Source organism: Magnolia sinica, chromosome 4 (genome assembly GCF_029962835.1).
Source record: "Magnolia sinica isolate HGM2019 chromosome 4, MsV1, whole genome shotgun sequence".
Lineage (NCBI taxonomy): Eukaryota > Viridiplantae > Streptophyta > Magnoliopsida > Magnoliales > Magnoliaceae > Magnolia > Magnolia sinica.
The window spans coordinates 15,116,720-15,131,659 of NC_080576.1; the positions used below are offsets into that span (position 1 = coordinate 15,116,720).

The 14,940-nt window shown below is 42.0% G+C and overlaps 2 protein-coding genes across 2 annotated transcripts; one reads left to right on the plus strand and one right to left on the minus strand.

Moving 5' to 3' along the window:
• Nucleotides 1-1,664: 1,664 nt before the first annotated feature.
• Nucleotides 1,665-8,954, minus strand: LOC131242546 (oxysterol-binding protein-related protein 1C-like). The gene is made up of 5 exons (XM_058241254.1): nt 8,721-8,954; nt 8,500-8,640; nt 3,281-3,511; nt 3,039-3,152; nt 1,665-2,194 (listed from the first exon to the last, which is right to left on the minus strand). Exons 1-5 carry the CDS (start codon nt 8,937-8,939, stop codon nt 2,024-2,026), a joined length of 876 nt encoding a protein of 291 aa, XP_058097237.1. The 5' UTR covers nt 8,940-8,954; the 3' UTR covers nt 1,665-2,023.
• A 1,100-nt stretch (nt 8,955-10,054) lies between these two features.
• LOC131244043 (putative pentatricopeptide repeat-containing protein At3g11460, mitochondrial) lies at nt 10,055-12,880 on the plus strand. Its single transcript, XM_058243710.1, has 2 exons — nt 10,055-10,380; nt 10,631-12,880. Exons 1-2 carry the CDS (start codon nt 10,055-10,057, stop codon nt 11,409-11,411), a joined length of 1,107 nt encoding a protein of 368 aa, XP_058099693.1. The 3' UTR covers nt 11,412-12,880.
• The last annotated feature ends 2,060 nt before the right edge of the window (nt 12,881-14,940 follow it).

Below are 14,940 nucleotides of genomic sequence, written 5' to 3' on the forward strand. Positions count from 1 at the left end.
AATGCAAGTTGTTCCCAATGGGAAGAAATTGGAATTTATAAACATGAGTACAAATGGTTTTCACAACTAAACATAAATAAGAAAAAAATTGCAATGTTAAGCAGCACAACTTATATACTGAATTCTTGAGTTTTATATGTAGTCGTGGAACCAGTAGGTACTCATGTGTAACTGTGATTAGAGCTGGGCATCGGACCGAGACGGATCGGATTGGGTCCAACTCGATTCGGTCTGAAACTTACATGGGCTGACCCGAACTCGATCCGATCTGGGACTGAGTCCGGTACATCCGACCTGGACCACAGAAGTTATGGATCAAGCTGAATTTTTTTTTCCCTCATCCAGGTGTTTGTGATTTTATGAAGATGTTGGATGACAAATAAAGATCACTATGAGCGCTAGAAAGGTTTCAACAGTCCAAATCAGTATTTCCACTGTTTCCTGGGGTATGGTCCACTTGAGCTTTGGATATGCTTAAATTTATGGCTCGACTTCTACATTTAGATGAAAAAAATGGATGGACTGATTGGATAAACCGTATACATTTACAGTGGGCCCAACTGGATTTACTTCGTGTAATAAAAATATACCAGCAACTCAGTACACAGTCTGATTGCATTACTGGTAACACGGTAGTGGGTGTTACCGCTGCCGTGGGCCCACCTTGATGATGTGTTATATATCCACTCCGCCCAACCGTTTCTCCATCGGGGATTTTAGGCCCACCTTGTTTGTGTTGCTGAGTGTATCACTGAGAAAGTTTATTCTCAATGTTTAAATTGAGTTATTACTCCATATTATAGATATTTTGAATTCGTGGCCTTGCTTTTATAGCCCACTTGATGATTGGTTTAGCTTAATAATTATCTCAAATATTCATCTTGATGGGCTTAACAAAATAATATATTTGATCCCATGTTTTTTTATATGATTATAATATTTTAGAACAATTCCCTAATCTAAGCTCTGCTTGATGTGAATATACAACTTTCTACCTGTAAGGTTATCCAAACCTATAAGTGACTTACAACTTACATCCAAATAGGTTACCTGTAAGTAACTTAACTTACATCCAAATAGGTTACCTGTAAGTAACTTTCACTTGTGACTTACAAGTAAGTCACAGCTTAAAAGAACTTACAGGCATCCAAACGGGCCCTAAGAATATAGTCCGTTCCCAGCTATTCATTTTCCATTATGTAACAAGTAACAAGAATGCAATACATTTTAACTGCCCTGTCTCCGGATGGATTGGTGTTAGTTCGGGTCACCTACGACACCCCCGAATATCAAAGCATGAACAAAGAAATGTACAAGTGAAAACCACATTGGCAGCCATTTGCTCAAATGGGTTGGACCAGATCAATCAATCATCCATTCTTACTTCGATTTTGTTTTCTTTTCTTTTTCGAAGAAAATGATCACCCCACGTCAAACCCCCATGTTGCCCTCTAAGCCCACATGCATAGACTGTCAATGATCATTCCCCGTCAATTCCCCAGCTGGTCCACTCTTCACTTTGGTCTCTGTTAACCCCAAAAGAAAAATCTGCAAATTGGGCTTTACGACTTTTACTGCAGCAGTGCAACCTTCCTCTGCAACCAATGGGTTCCCCACCAGCCTAATTAGGCCATTTTAGTTAGAACAGTGGGACCCACTCCAAATGAGAATGAAAACTGGATTGAATATTGAAAAATATGAAAAAATATTACTTTTTTTTTCCTCATAGGAAAATGTTCAGAAAATAATACTTTTTTTTTCTTTTTTCCTCACAGGAAAATGTTCACAGAGAGAGAAAGAGAGCCAACAACAACTTCTATTACATTGCCAGCGACACCTTCAGCTCCACACGTATTGCACTGCCATTCAGCACCTCAACTGCTCAAAATATGGAGAGCACTCGCATTGGCCACCAGCATCTCAAGATGCTCCAATCCGTGGAGAACCAAAAGAGAATAGATCAACAAGAGGAAGAAAAACAGAAGGCGAATGGTCACAGGTCACACAGCCTTTGGCTCACCTCTCAGACCAACATTTGATCAGTGGTCGACGCTTGGCTGAAGATATTGGGGCATGCCTCCCACTTGTGTTGCTCCCTAGCCTCCCAGTACCCACCAATGTACCGGTACGTCTCGCTTCCCTTCTTCTTGGCAAACCACCGTGGCTTCCAACCCTGCTCTTGCATCTTCCTCGCCTGTTTCACCAATCCCCCCACATTACTAGCCATCATCAATGCATGTTTTTTTACTTACCATAGTAAAATTAAATGATCTTATGGCATGTACTATCCAATCATTATAAGCAAGGGCATGGAATCCAGGCCCTGCCATGCATGTGCCATGGCCCCAGCTAGGCTTGGTCTAGTCACCAAGTGAGCCATTTGTGTACATGGATGTAGACCACTTGCCATTCCTTCAAACTGTCTGTTTTCCAACAGTCACATTTCGACTAAGCTGAGCAGTGGTGGGCCAGGTTTTTACGGATCTCAAGTCCCATGGTCGGGACTGGGGCCTTTGATTCAGTCCTATTATCAAAGTGACCCTGTGCCTGGGCTTTTGCATCTTTTGCCTAAATGCCCAATAACACTTGGCCTGACTTATTTAACATTGGTGTGCTGGGCGTTTGGTTCATAGGCAACGTGCTGGGCTACAACTGGACTCAGGTCCTTAGCTCATGGACTAGAGATAGACATGCTCCAGCGTGCAGTTGCAACCCCTTTCTTTTTAAATGGTAGGCCCACCTGATGACCCAACTGGCCTGATTTTCAGGCCATGATGCATGTTCAGTACAGTCAGCCTGATCAATGGCTTGGATCTCACATACATGGCACAAGTAGGATTTGTCTGAGATCCAGCACTGCAAGGTGGCCTTGGCATTTCTCTATGAAACAATAGTAAGGATCAATTGGGGAAATAAGAAAAGAACAAGAACAAAAAAGAATGGAAATGCAGTTGTAAGACAGCAATTCAAAGAAGAAGAAAGAAGAAAGAAGAAAGAAGGAAAGAGAGAAGATAGGAATACATAAGACAGAAACTCACCTGTCGTTGTCTCTGCTCCAGTCGCAACTTCTCCGCATTGGCCATATCATATTCCCCGTTCTCCAGGCACCTCTGATCTGGCCTTAGCCTTGAATCTGTGGGGGGCAACTTCTCCTGCATACAAAAAAAAGAAAAAAGAAAAAAACATCTTCAGTTAAACGGCCTCCTTCCACCGAAAAAGCATCTAGACTTCAGCAGGAATATGGGCTTGAGTTAGAAACACATGCGAGTTTCATCATTACCTTCAATCCGGGTTTGAGCTCATTCAGTGTAATGGCGAAGTGTGTCAAGTTATATCTGGTGGGGAACTGAGATGGGTTGCTGCGCTTCCAGAGCAAGCAGGCCTCATACCATTGTTCCAATCCTCTGCCCTTTCCAGAGTGATCGCCTAACACATAATGCAGGCTCTCATCCCACTTTCCAAGTAGTGTGGCCACCGTTTTTCCATTCCTGTCTTGGACTATACCTTGTACCTGCAATTGAACTTCCACCATAAGCCAACATTGTTCATAAGCGGCAAATTGTCACAATCATCACTATGTGCATGAAAGGATGCCATAGATTTCACCATCAAAGCCTTGTCCTGGCTATTTTGCACTGTCATCATCATCATTATAGCCTTATCCCAGCTATATTGGTATATAGCTCATATCGTTACTATTTTGTTATTGTCGCTGCTGCTACTGTTATTGTTGAAATTTTTTGCACCTTTACATATAAATAATATTCTTTAGGTTTATCATTATCATTTTTTAAGATAGTGCAATTTATTCAGGGCCAACAAGCCAAAGGGGGAAAAGAAAGCAAAAGGAATAGAAGAAAAATACGATCAAACCACTTAAGGCACCCAATCCCTGATACACAAATTAACATGGTCAATAACCCCAAGATAAGTACTTCCAATGCAAAAGCAATGATCGTTCCTCTCGCCCCAAAGACACCAGAGAATGGTGAGCATAGAGACACTCCACCTGCATATGCTCTTTATCCCTGGCCCTCTCTCATGCCAAAAGAGAAACAGACCATCAATTGAGCTAGGCATCACCCAGGACACATTAAAAGCAAGTAGAATACTAAAAGCATCCCTTGCAAAGAGACAATGGATGAACAGATGATCCACTGACACTGCGTCTTTGAAGCAAAGAAGACAAATGTTAGGCAACACATCACAACCCTTCTGCAGAGACTGTCAATCGTAAGGACTTTATTTCTGCCAACGAGCCAGGCGAAAGCTAAGACTTTAGGAGGGGCACCAGAGGACTAGACAGGGCCTATATGGCTGCAAAAGTTCTAATTCACAGATTGGGAGGTGAGAGAATACGGAGACCTCATCGACAAGATACTAGCCTTGTAAATCATCCAAATGAGCAAGTCAATTCACTCTTGGAGAAGGCTGGATCACCTACAAGAGGGAAAAAAGTTGAACCACATCATCGATCTTTGAATCAAATAGATATCGTCGACAACGAGGAATCCACACTGTCAACAACCACCAAAAACGTGGAATGCGTATTCCTAACGTTTGCCTCATTTGCTTTCATTCCGAGGAAATAATGAATCATCTCTTTATTCACTGTCCCTTCTCGTCAGATATTTGGTAGAGCATTCTCAGACTCTCAGGAGTGGCGTGGGTGATGGCCCTGACCATGGAAGTGCTCATGTGTGAATAGCACATTGATCCTGGAGGAGTGATGGGAAGAAGAAAGTGGGGGATCCTTTTTCTTGCTGTGATGTGGGCGATCTGGTTGGGAAGAAAAATCAATGTTTTAGGAATCTCTCCGAAGCCGTGGATGGAGTCTTTTCCCAGGTGCTTGTCATGTCCAGGGATTGGGCTCCCTAAGTACAGGTGTTTCTGTTTTATTCCTGTTTCTGCAGTGATAAAATCCTTACCTTTAAATAAAAAAAAAAAAAAGAGGAATCCACACACACCCATCCATAGAGACTGAGAAACAGTGGACAATAGAAACATCAACAATAGGACAGCCCAGCCAAACTAGGAAAATCCGATCTAAGGGTGCACTCCCCACACCAAACATCATCCAAAAATCTGACTTAAACTCCATACCCAATGGCAAAACCAAGCAATCAAGCATTTTTTCCACAACCTGAGCAACAACCTTCTAAAGATGGGATGCTCGATGAAGAGACGAATCCTTCATCCACCAACCCATGCCAGAGCCATATTTGCCAACAATAATGTTCCTCCACATGCTACCCTCCACCCCCCATCTACAAACCCATTTGCTTAGCGAAGTTGAGTTAACATCATCGAGACACTTAATTCCAGCTCCTCCTTAGGCAAAAGGCCTATGCACCTCCTTCTAGTTCAATAAATGAAAATTTCCCTTGGATCCTAAGCCTATCAATCCTAGTAATGACAACCGTTATCTCTCAAAATAAATAAATAAATAAATAAATCCTAGCAATGACAAACTTAAGTCACCAGAACAAAGACATGAAATAAAGAGGGAGATTGGAGAGGGCAACCTTAAGTAAGGTGATTCTACCCAAAGGAATGGGAGATCACCTTATCTTGCAAATGTTTTGTAGGCTTCCCAACACAGAAAGGAAATTTGGGGTAAGAAGAAGGGAGAGACCTAGCCCAATGCCCAAAAATACCAGCCAACCTAGAAACATCCTCCATTGTGAATCCCAAGAAGCTTGCTAATGCAAGGGCATTTTCACACCGGGCTTGAGTGGAGTGGCTTGTGGGATGCGGGGGCACACGCAGGGTGGGAAGCCCGTGGAACCCATGTGATTTGGGGCCCGTGTGAGGCGGAACCCGTGTGATTTGGGGCCCGCGAGGACGGTTCGGCCGAGGACCTAACCCATGGATGTGGGGCATGGGCTATATGAGATAAAGGGATTAAATTGCCATGCTCTATCAGTTCGAGCTTTTAGAGTGAGTGGTTTATTGTCCTGCATCACTTGCTTTTACCTAGATTAACTCTCAAGGCCCGACACAACCTCAAAACATAATCTTCCTGAGATTATCTACCATGGACCCATTGACCTCACAAAAGATAAGGGTATCATCAACGAATTCGAGATGGCTAACATGCTGGAGAACATTAGCCGCTTCAAAACTATGAAAAACACCCCAGATTGACCTCTCACCAAAATCCGACACAAGGCTTCCAAAACTACAACAAACAGAAAAGAAGATGAGGGGCCCATTATTGAAAACAAGGAATCTCGCGGAGGAGACTAATAATTACAAGATACTGCCAAAACATAACATTCTAATGTTTGATATATTTGTATGGATGTACAGTGAATTTACCATCTAGAATTCTCCGTGTCCACCACTGCATGTCTATGGATAATGGTGACACACGATTTACTATGGAGAGTTAGTAATGATTTCTACCATATTAGTCAGAGCTCAAAATTCAAGAAATCTTACTTTTCCACTGACAAGCTAACATGTATAACAGAAATCTCAAATGTGGCATACAAGTTGATTGAAGCAAATACAAGTCTATGTTATACCCCCTATGAGCCTTGGCTCTTGAACCTAAATTGTCAAACAAGCAGCAGTCGCGAAAGCTAAGAAAATGTAATGAATATTGCTCTGAAGTATTAGACTCCTTATGCACCATGACAATTAAGGCCTAATTGAGGTCCTATTGTACCTAAGTTCTATGCCAAAACTGAAAAAATACAATAAAGTTGCAATGCAGCAACCTTAGACAATGTTATCTCAAGAGCATCCCACAAACTAGAGATGTAAGGTTTATCAGCAGTGGTTTGATGACAAAGAGAGACAAGATGACATCTAGGAGGTTAGACAACTGCTTTCATGAAAAGGTTGATATAAGGGACTGAAAGGTACATTGCTCTTGTAAGCAGCAAAGCAGATGCAAGTTGAGGTGGTGTGGAAATTTGAACTCCAAGATACAGGAGTACGACAAAATAGGGAAATCCCAAGACATGCATATGGGTACAACAGTCTGAGACTAAAGATGGAAAATGGCAGGTGCATGTCAGGTCTTCATGCAACTAGGCAGTGCACAAGAGAGGAGTTACTTGATAAGCTGGCAAAGTATGAGAGTCATATACATGCACTCACCCATCGTACACATGGCACATGTGTAACCAAATCCAAACTGCCCAAATCCTGGGAGCAACTGTGGATCAGTTATAGCCTGGCAATCAGATTCATAGGAGAATCCTAACCTCTGTTTAATGGGCGTTTGTTTGTTGAATTTGGACAATTGATTTTTTGGGATAACCCCTCCATAGTAAGGCTGACAATTTGGATGGTTTCGTATGAGATATGTGTACGCCATGTGTACAATTTATGTGCGCATGCAATCAGCGTACTCTGCCAGGTCAAGCAAAAGGCCCCTACGGCGATACTTCATCTTCCACCAGGTCAGGATAGTCAAGAACCTCTATCATAACCTTTCTTCTTTGTTGAAATCTTTGTCAGTTCGTCACCATCAACTATGAGTTGTGTACACCATTCTGGTGCATAATTGCACTTGGGTCTCCACACTCCCAGAACACCTCATTTAATATTTCTGGCTGGATTCTCTGGGTTTGGCATTCCAATAATTCAATGAACGTCAAGTTCGGCTATTATGACCTATTTTCCTGCGAAAGGAAATATAGCTGGATCATCAGAAAGGCATCAACCCAAAGATTATATATATTTTTAGCTGTAGAATTTGGGGGTTAATGTTAAGAACACAAACTCAAGCCTTTCAGAAGTTTCTTTGTATGAATTTGAATTATGTAGAAAATGCAGAATCAACATTTTGCTTAGTTTGCTTATTATGTTTTATATCATGTTATTGGATGATGCTTTTGTCAAACATCTGCCATATGTAGAAAATGATCCAAGGCTTGTATCTACGTAAGGGGCTTTGGTCCTTTAGTCAAATATCTCAAAGTCAGTTGACATATACCATCTTGTGCACCTGGGAAGTCTTACTTGTACAGAGACCAGCTCATGGTTCCTATCAAATATTTTGTCAAGTCTTTCTTGCCTTTGTTTTCTTAACACGTATCATCATGATTATTAGACACAAGCTTTTTCTAATATATAATTATTGACACAAGCTACTTTCAAACAAACACGATTAATCAAGCTACTTAAAATAAAATAAGAAAGAAGTGCTTTAGAATATGCTCCATGACAATTAAACAAGAGCAAATAAAATGCGCTTAATGCCATCCTCAACTCCCCGTAGCCATATTGCAGTCCACAAACAACACAGGCCTACTGAACATAGGACAGCTGTATCATGTTCTTTTAACACCAAACAAATTAAATTCTAAGGTAACAGAAAACAATATGCTAACACGTGTACAATATTGCTTGTATTTTGACAATTAACTGATGCTAAAGATTGACTCTCTTTTTTCGTCAATGAACTTCATATGGAGGAAAGGAATAAATGTATATAAAATCGCCATGTAAGAGTATAAAGAGACGAGGCAATGAATTAATCACCTGGTGAGGATTTCGGTCTATGATTGACTGCTCCTTAAACTTTAGCTTGCATGAATATTCACGATTTCCTTCTATTCGCATGGTACCATAATGATCACAATAGAGCTTCCCCAATATAAGGTTGTAAATGGACGTTGTGACCTGAAGAAAGAATCTAGCAAGTATTCAACTTGCACCTCAATAAGAAACAAAACCTAGCATATTTCATTCATGATTCTTACCTTGCTCCACTGAAAAATTTCACCATCATCAAACTCGAGAGTTAAAACACCAACAGGATCAAGTTGAATTGAACGACCCCAGAATTTGCTTTTTAGATTACTATCTCCCCAAAATTTCCATCCTCTGCCTTCACAGTGGCACGCAACAATCATTGGGTGATGACTGACCTGTCTCCAAGTAAAATGGATGTTTGAGAAAGTAACTTGACCACTAGTCATTACAGGACAATAAATGGAAAAAAGAATCTAGTGAAATACATACATCAAAGTTTATGTTCTGAATGATTGAAAAGTAATACTATATCATCCATGAAATACAAATACAAGTATCAAAAGGAAAGGATGGAAAAGAAGCACCAATTAGTAGGAAAACCTAAGATGCCAATTCTATACCTGCTAGAATTGTCCATTTGCATTTGGTCAAGTCATTTGCAAAGGGGCTGATTTAGGTCTTCCTCTTGGGGGTAGAGCAATGGAAGCATCTTTTTGGGATCCCATTTTGGAATGTATTGAGAAAAAGTTTTCTAAGTGGAAAAGGTCGTATCTGTCACTTGGGGGCAGAGTCACTCTTATGAAGCATGCATTGTCTATTCTCTCATTTTATTTTCTATAAAGGATCCAAAGAAATTTCCCATGGGAAGGAAGGGAGGAAGGTCATAAGTTTCATTTAATTAATTGGAAGGAGGTCCAAAAACCCATAACTGAAAGGAGCCTTGGTATAAGCAATATTCGAAAAAGAAAAGAAAACAAAAACCAAGTAAGAATGAATGGATGATTGATTGATCAGGTCCAACCCATTTGAGCGAATGGCTGCTAATGTGGTTTTCACTTGTACATTTCTTTGTTCATGGTTTGATATTCGGGGTTGTCGTGGGTGACCTGAACTTACACCAATCCATCCGGAGACGGGCAGTTAAAATGCATTGCATTCTTGTTACTTGTTACACAATGGAAAATGAATAGCTGGGAACGGACTATATTCTTATTAACTGGAAATGGCCCGACCACAATTTTCAGGTTCCATTACTGTCTACATTCTTGTCTGCATGCCTTTATATAAGTAGTGAATGGATTGGGCAGAGACTCAGAGAAATGGGGTTGCACTCGCCAGCTGATAGGCTGATCCGACCAATGTTTAATTCCATAAACGATATAGCTATATCAGGCGATACGTGGGGAATGGTACTGATTTCCGATCCATTGCCAGCCTATCCACATATACTTAGTCCAGATTGACCAATCTGTGGGTCCCACCATTTTAGTGCTGCTAATGGTTGGATAGTTAAGGAGCCCAGAAGCCCACCAGTGCCACAATTGCAACGTACCTTCATGACATGATCAAACGCTCCATCGTTTCCACCACAACGAGAATCCGTTGTTGCTTCTCTCTCCAAAGAAGAAACTCCAGCAGCAGCAGCAGCAGCAGCTCATGGAACTCTCGCTTGAGATTGTTGGCGAAAGAGGGCCACTTCTTGGAATCCCTCCATCTCTACCGCACGATGCTCCTCTCTGGACACTCCCCCGACCGTTTCACCTTCCCCTTTGCTATCAAATCCTGCGCTGCTCTCTCACTTCCTTTGTCCGGCGCTCAGATCCACTGTCACGTCATCAAGACCGGATGCCTCTTCGACCCTTTCGCCCAGACGTCTCTCATCTCAATGTACTCGAAATGCTACCTCCTTCAATAGGCCTGTAACCTGTTCGACGAAATTCCCCCGTCTAATACCAGCTTTTTTTATTTTTTATTTTTTTTATTTTTTTTAACACACGCACACAAACACCCCACACACACACGCCACACACGCACGCCATGGGATTTCACCACTGGTGGGTACTCGAACCCTTGACCCGGTGTTGAAACTCCTGGGAGTCTACCACCCGGGTAAGAGTAAGGTCCCGTCTAATACCAGCTTGCTCGTCTGCTACAACGCCCTTATCTCCGGGTTCACCCTCAATTCCCGACCTTTGGAAGCCCTCGCTCTCTTCCGCCGCATGCGCCGTACTGGCATCCCCTTCACAGTAGTGACAATGCTCAGTTTGATACCATCATGTGCTCTCCCGATGTTGCTGGGTTCTGGGATGTCCCTCCATGCCTACAATATTAAGTTCGGTACGGATGTCGATGCCTCCGTTGAGAATTGTCTGCTTACCATGTATGCGAAATGCGGGTCTGTTGGTTATTATGTTTTGATGTCAAATATATATGTGGAAGCAGGAAACTTGGATGGTGTGGCAAGGATTCAAGGGATGGTGAGAGAGAGAAGGCTTAAGAAGGAACCTGGGTGTAGCTACGTTGAGCACAAGGAGAGGATTCACCTCTTTTTAGCAGGCGATAGATTGCATCCTCAGGCCAAAGATATCTACAGGATGTTGGATGGGTTAGAGGATTCGGTGAAAGCGCTGAATGCATTAAAGGATGGTAATGGTGATACAAATAATGGAAGTGGCGAAGGTGACGATATTGTAATGGCAATGGGAGTTCACAGTGAGAAGCTGGCGATTGTGTTTGGGCTCTTAAACACAAAGGCAGGGGAGGAGATAGTGGTGATAAAAAACTTGAGGGTATGTGGAGATTGTCATTGGTTTATAAAATCGATTACAAAGATTGTGAACCGTGCAATCATTGTTAGAGATGCAACCCATTTTCACCATTTTGAAGATGGTGTTTGTTCTTGCAATGATTACTGGTGATAGAGTTGGCAAAGCTGGATGGCTTGGATTGATTCTCTCTTCCAGAGACTGCAGAGGAACTATTGGCTCCATGTTTGCTAAGAAAGGCCGTGTTGGTGGCTGCTTTGACATCAGAAGGGGATTGACGGACAGCCCTTGGGTAGGATACAAGCGCATGATGCAAATGAAAGTGGGTCTTAAATTATGGAATATGCATGGGTGCGTTTGGAGTTCGATAGTAGGACTGAGAAACAAAACATGGGTTTATCCACGGATGCTTACGAGTCTCTTGATATGTTGGTGTCCTCCAAAAGCGAGGCATGTGATATATGAGAGTGAGTCTCTCTTCTTGGTCAAGCATGACAAGGTAAAATCGCTTGAAGTAGGAGCATTAAAGATGCATTTATAAGGGTTTCATGCCCCTACTGTCAATAACATTGCCATGTTTTGGCCATTGCAATTTACAAATATGACTGAAACTTCATATGCCTTGGTGACTCTCTGGTGACGAAACGTAAATGGTATGGATGTATCTTCAGCAGACAGTGTAAGGTGTGAATGGTAAACACAATTGAACTGCTAACAGACTCCGTGACTAAGAGTTTGTGGAGTGTGCCCCATAATAATGTCAGGTTGTAGAGCATCCCCTACAGTACCAAGACATTGTTCATTTATACGAGTAAGGATGGAAAGGATTGTAGGCTGTGGGCCATGGGCTCTACAATGTGAAGGTACTAGAGCTTCCTCATGGTGGAGGATGAGAAATGTGTTTAAAACATTACAATGCAAAGGTCATTGAGCTTCCTCATGGTGAAGAGTTAGAAATGTGTTTAAAACATTATGGATGCAAGGTATTCTCATGGCTATGGATGTTGAGAATGCTTTCTCCTGCAAAGTCAAGCTCGCAGGATGCCCTCAGATTCAATGATGTGATCATTGTCTTTCATCTAAGACTTTCTTCCAGCAATTTGGGTTGGTTTTTAGATGATGGATTGCTGAAATTTTTATGATTAGCTGCCCACCAGACATCAACCTTCCTCTCTTAACCATGCTCTTGGTAGTTGACATCCTTGGTTCTCCATGACAAAAGGAACCCAGACTCATGCCTTATCAAGCACTAGCTGAGCACCTAATCAAGTGGTTCAAAGAAATTGAGTTCAAGCATGTTCCTAGAGATGAAAATAGGTTAGCTGATGCCCTTGCTGCCCTTGCTGCCCTTGCTTCGGCTCTTTATTCATCAATTAATGGTCTCTCATTGTAGAGAAACTATTGATTCCAGCTACCAAGAGGCACTCACTACCTATGATCCAGCAGGTCAATCTTCATAATTTCATCCAAAATGTGAAATACTCATTAAAATATGGGAGAGACAAGAAGATGCGGGGATGTTAATCTGCTTGGCTAGTTAAGCATGAGCTAATTCATTTGTCTTTGGGCTTCGATTGCCGAGTAATAGAGACTTCACAAATAAAGCATGAGGATTGATACTCCATTGCTGTCATTTAATATGGGCATGTGATGTGGTGCGTGGCAGATTGTTAGTTGGTGTGTATCATCTTATGAAAATAGAGTATGGTGTCACATCATTGAGATGGCTCATATGCTAGCATGGTCCCACCCAGTGCTATCTTGAATAACAGGGGACCTATCAATGCATGATTACCAACAGACTCTAGACATGCCAACACAGTCTGGCGTCACCCTCCACCTTGCACAACTAGTGTACAGTAATTGGAAAGGGGAATTTGTAGGGATTTGCCTATAGTTGATGTCTACAGCATGCAGCCAGCTAAGCACTGGCTGAATGTGAAGCAGATCATCACCAAAAATGCCATGGACATGCTATGGATGCAGAGTACCCATGTGACTCCATGCCTACAGATGTGGAGTTTCCTGTCCCCAAACACACTTAAGAAGGTTCACCAGCCAGCGGCGCCACGCTCCCCGAGCCATGCGCGTCTTGTTAGAGTCACTGGTTCGCAGGTCTCGCTGCTCAACAGGTCTCGACAATGATCCTTTCGCAGGTTCGCCAGCCAGCGGTGCTACACTCCCCGAGCCACGCGCGTCTCGTTAGGGTCACTGGTTCGCGGGTCTTGTTACTCGATGGACTTCGACAATGATCCTTCCATGGGTTCACCTACGAAAACCTTGTTATGACTTCTTCCTCTAAATGATAAGGTTCAGTGGACTTCTCACGACATCGCCGACAGCGAACCGCCTACGTCGCTGTGATCCGAACACTTCACCAGACCATTTAATCGGTAGTAGCGACAAGCGGTGTGTACAAAGGGAAGGGACGTAATCAACGCGAGCTAATGACTCGTGCTTACTAGGCATTCCTCGTCGAAGACCACCAATTGCCGATAGCTTTTTAACTATATATCATATACACAAAATCGGTAATTAAGCAGTTACAAGGTTATGGCCTCTGAAGCTATAGTGTGCACTAGACTCTAGATCAAACTTTCTTGCCTGGTTTCTTTCAATATTGGATGTTGAGATTGTTCTTGAATTTGTCCTACATCAGGATGTGGTGCCCCACTTTCAAAGTTCATTAAGGTATATCTTGAGCTATTTTTATCGGAGATTGGGAGTATTTCCCCTCACCCATTGAAGAATGCCTGTTAAATACAAAGCTGATGCATTACCCATAAAATGGTATCAATCAAAATTTTTGATGTAACGGGAATTTGTTTATTTTATGTAATTCTTTTTATCTTTTAATTATTTCAATATCTTAGAGGACTCAATACATCAGTATAGCCTTCCTGTACCGTCCTGATGCTATTCAGCAGACCATCTTGCATTTACTTCGTTGTTTATGGCATTTTCTTGCAGCTTTAAGTGGCGGAACATGAGCATTTGATGTAATGCAAGTTGTTCCCGATGGGAAGAAATTGGAATTTATAAACATGAGTACAAATGGTTTTCACAACTAAACATAACTATGAAAAAAATTGCAATGTTAAGCCGCACACAACTTATATACTGAATTCTTGAGTTTTATGTATAGTTGTGGAACTAGTAGGTACTCATGTGTAACTGTGATTACAGCTGGGCATCGGACCAAGTCGGATCAGATTGGATCCAACTCAATTCGATCTGAAATTTACATAGGCTGACCCGAACTCGATCCGATCCAGGACCGAGTCCGGGACATCCGACTTAAACCGATCCGGGCCATTGTTGGCCTGATCTGATTTGAGTTCATCTCGGTCAGGGAAACTGAGTTGGGTTAGATTGGGTACGGTTCGAATTGGTCCTGATTTTTATTTTTTATTTTTGATAAATTAAAAAAAAAAAAAAAAAAATCTAAAATAATATATATATGTGTGTGTGTGTGTGTGTGTGTGGTTAAGGTAAAATAGTAAATTTACATAACTTATTAATAGATCTGGTCTGGATCGGATTTGTCTGGATTGATATTGATCCGAACTCGATCTGATGAACGGTTATATTTGCCTGATCCTACTCGAACCACACTGATCCAGGCCTTCGGTTCAGTTTGGATTGGGTCGGTTTCTGCCCAGCTCTAACTGTGATTTTATTT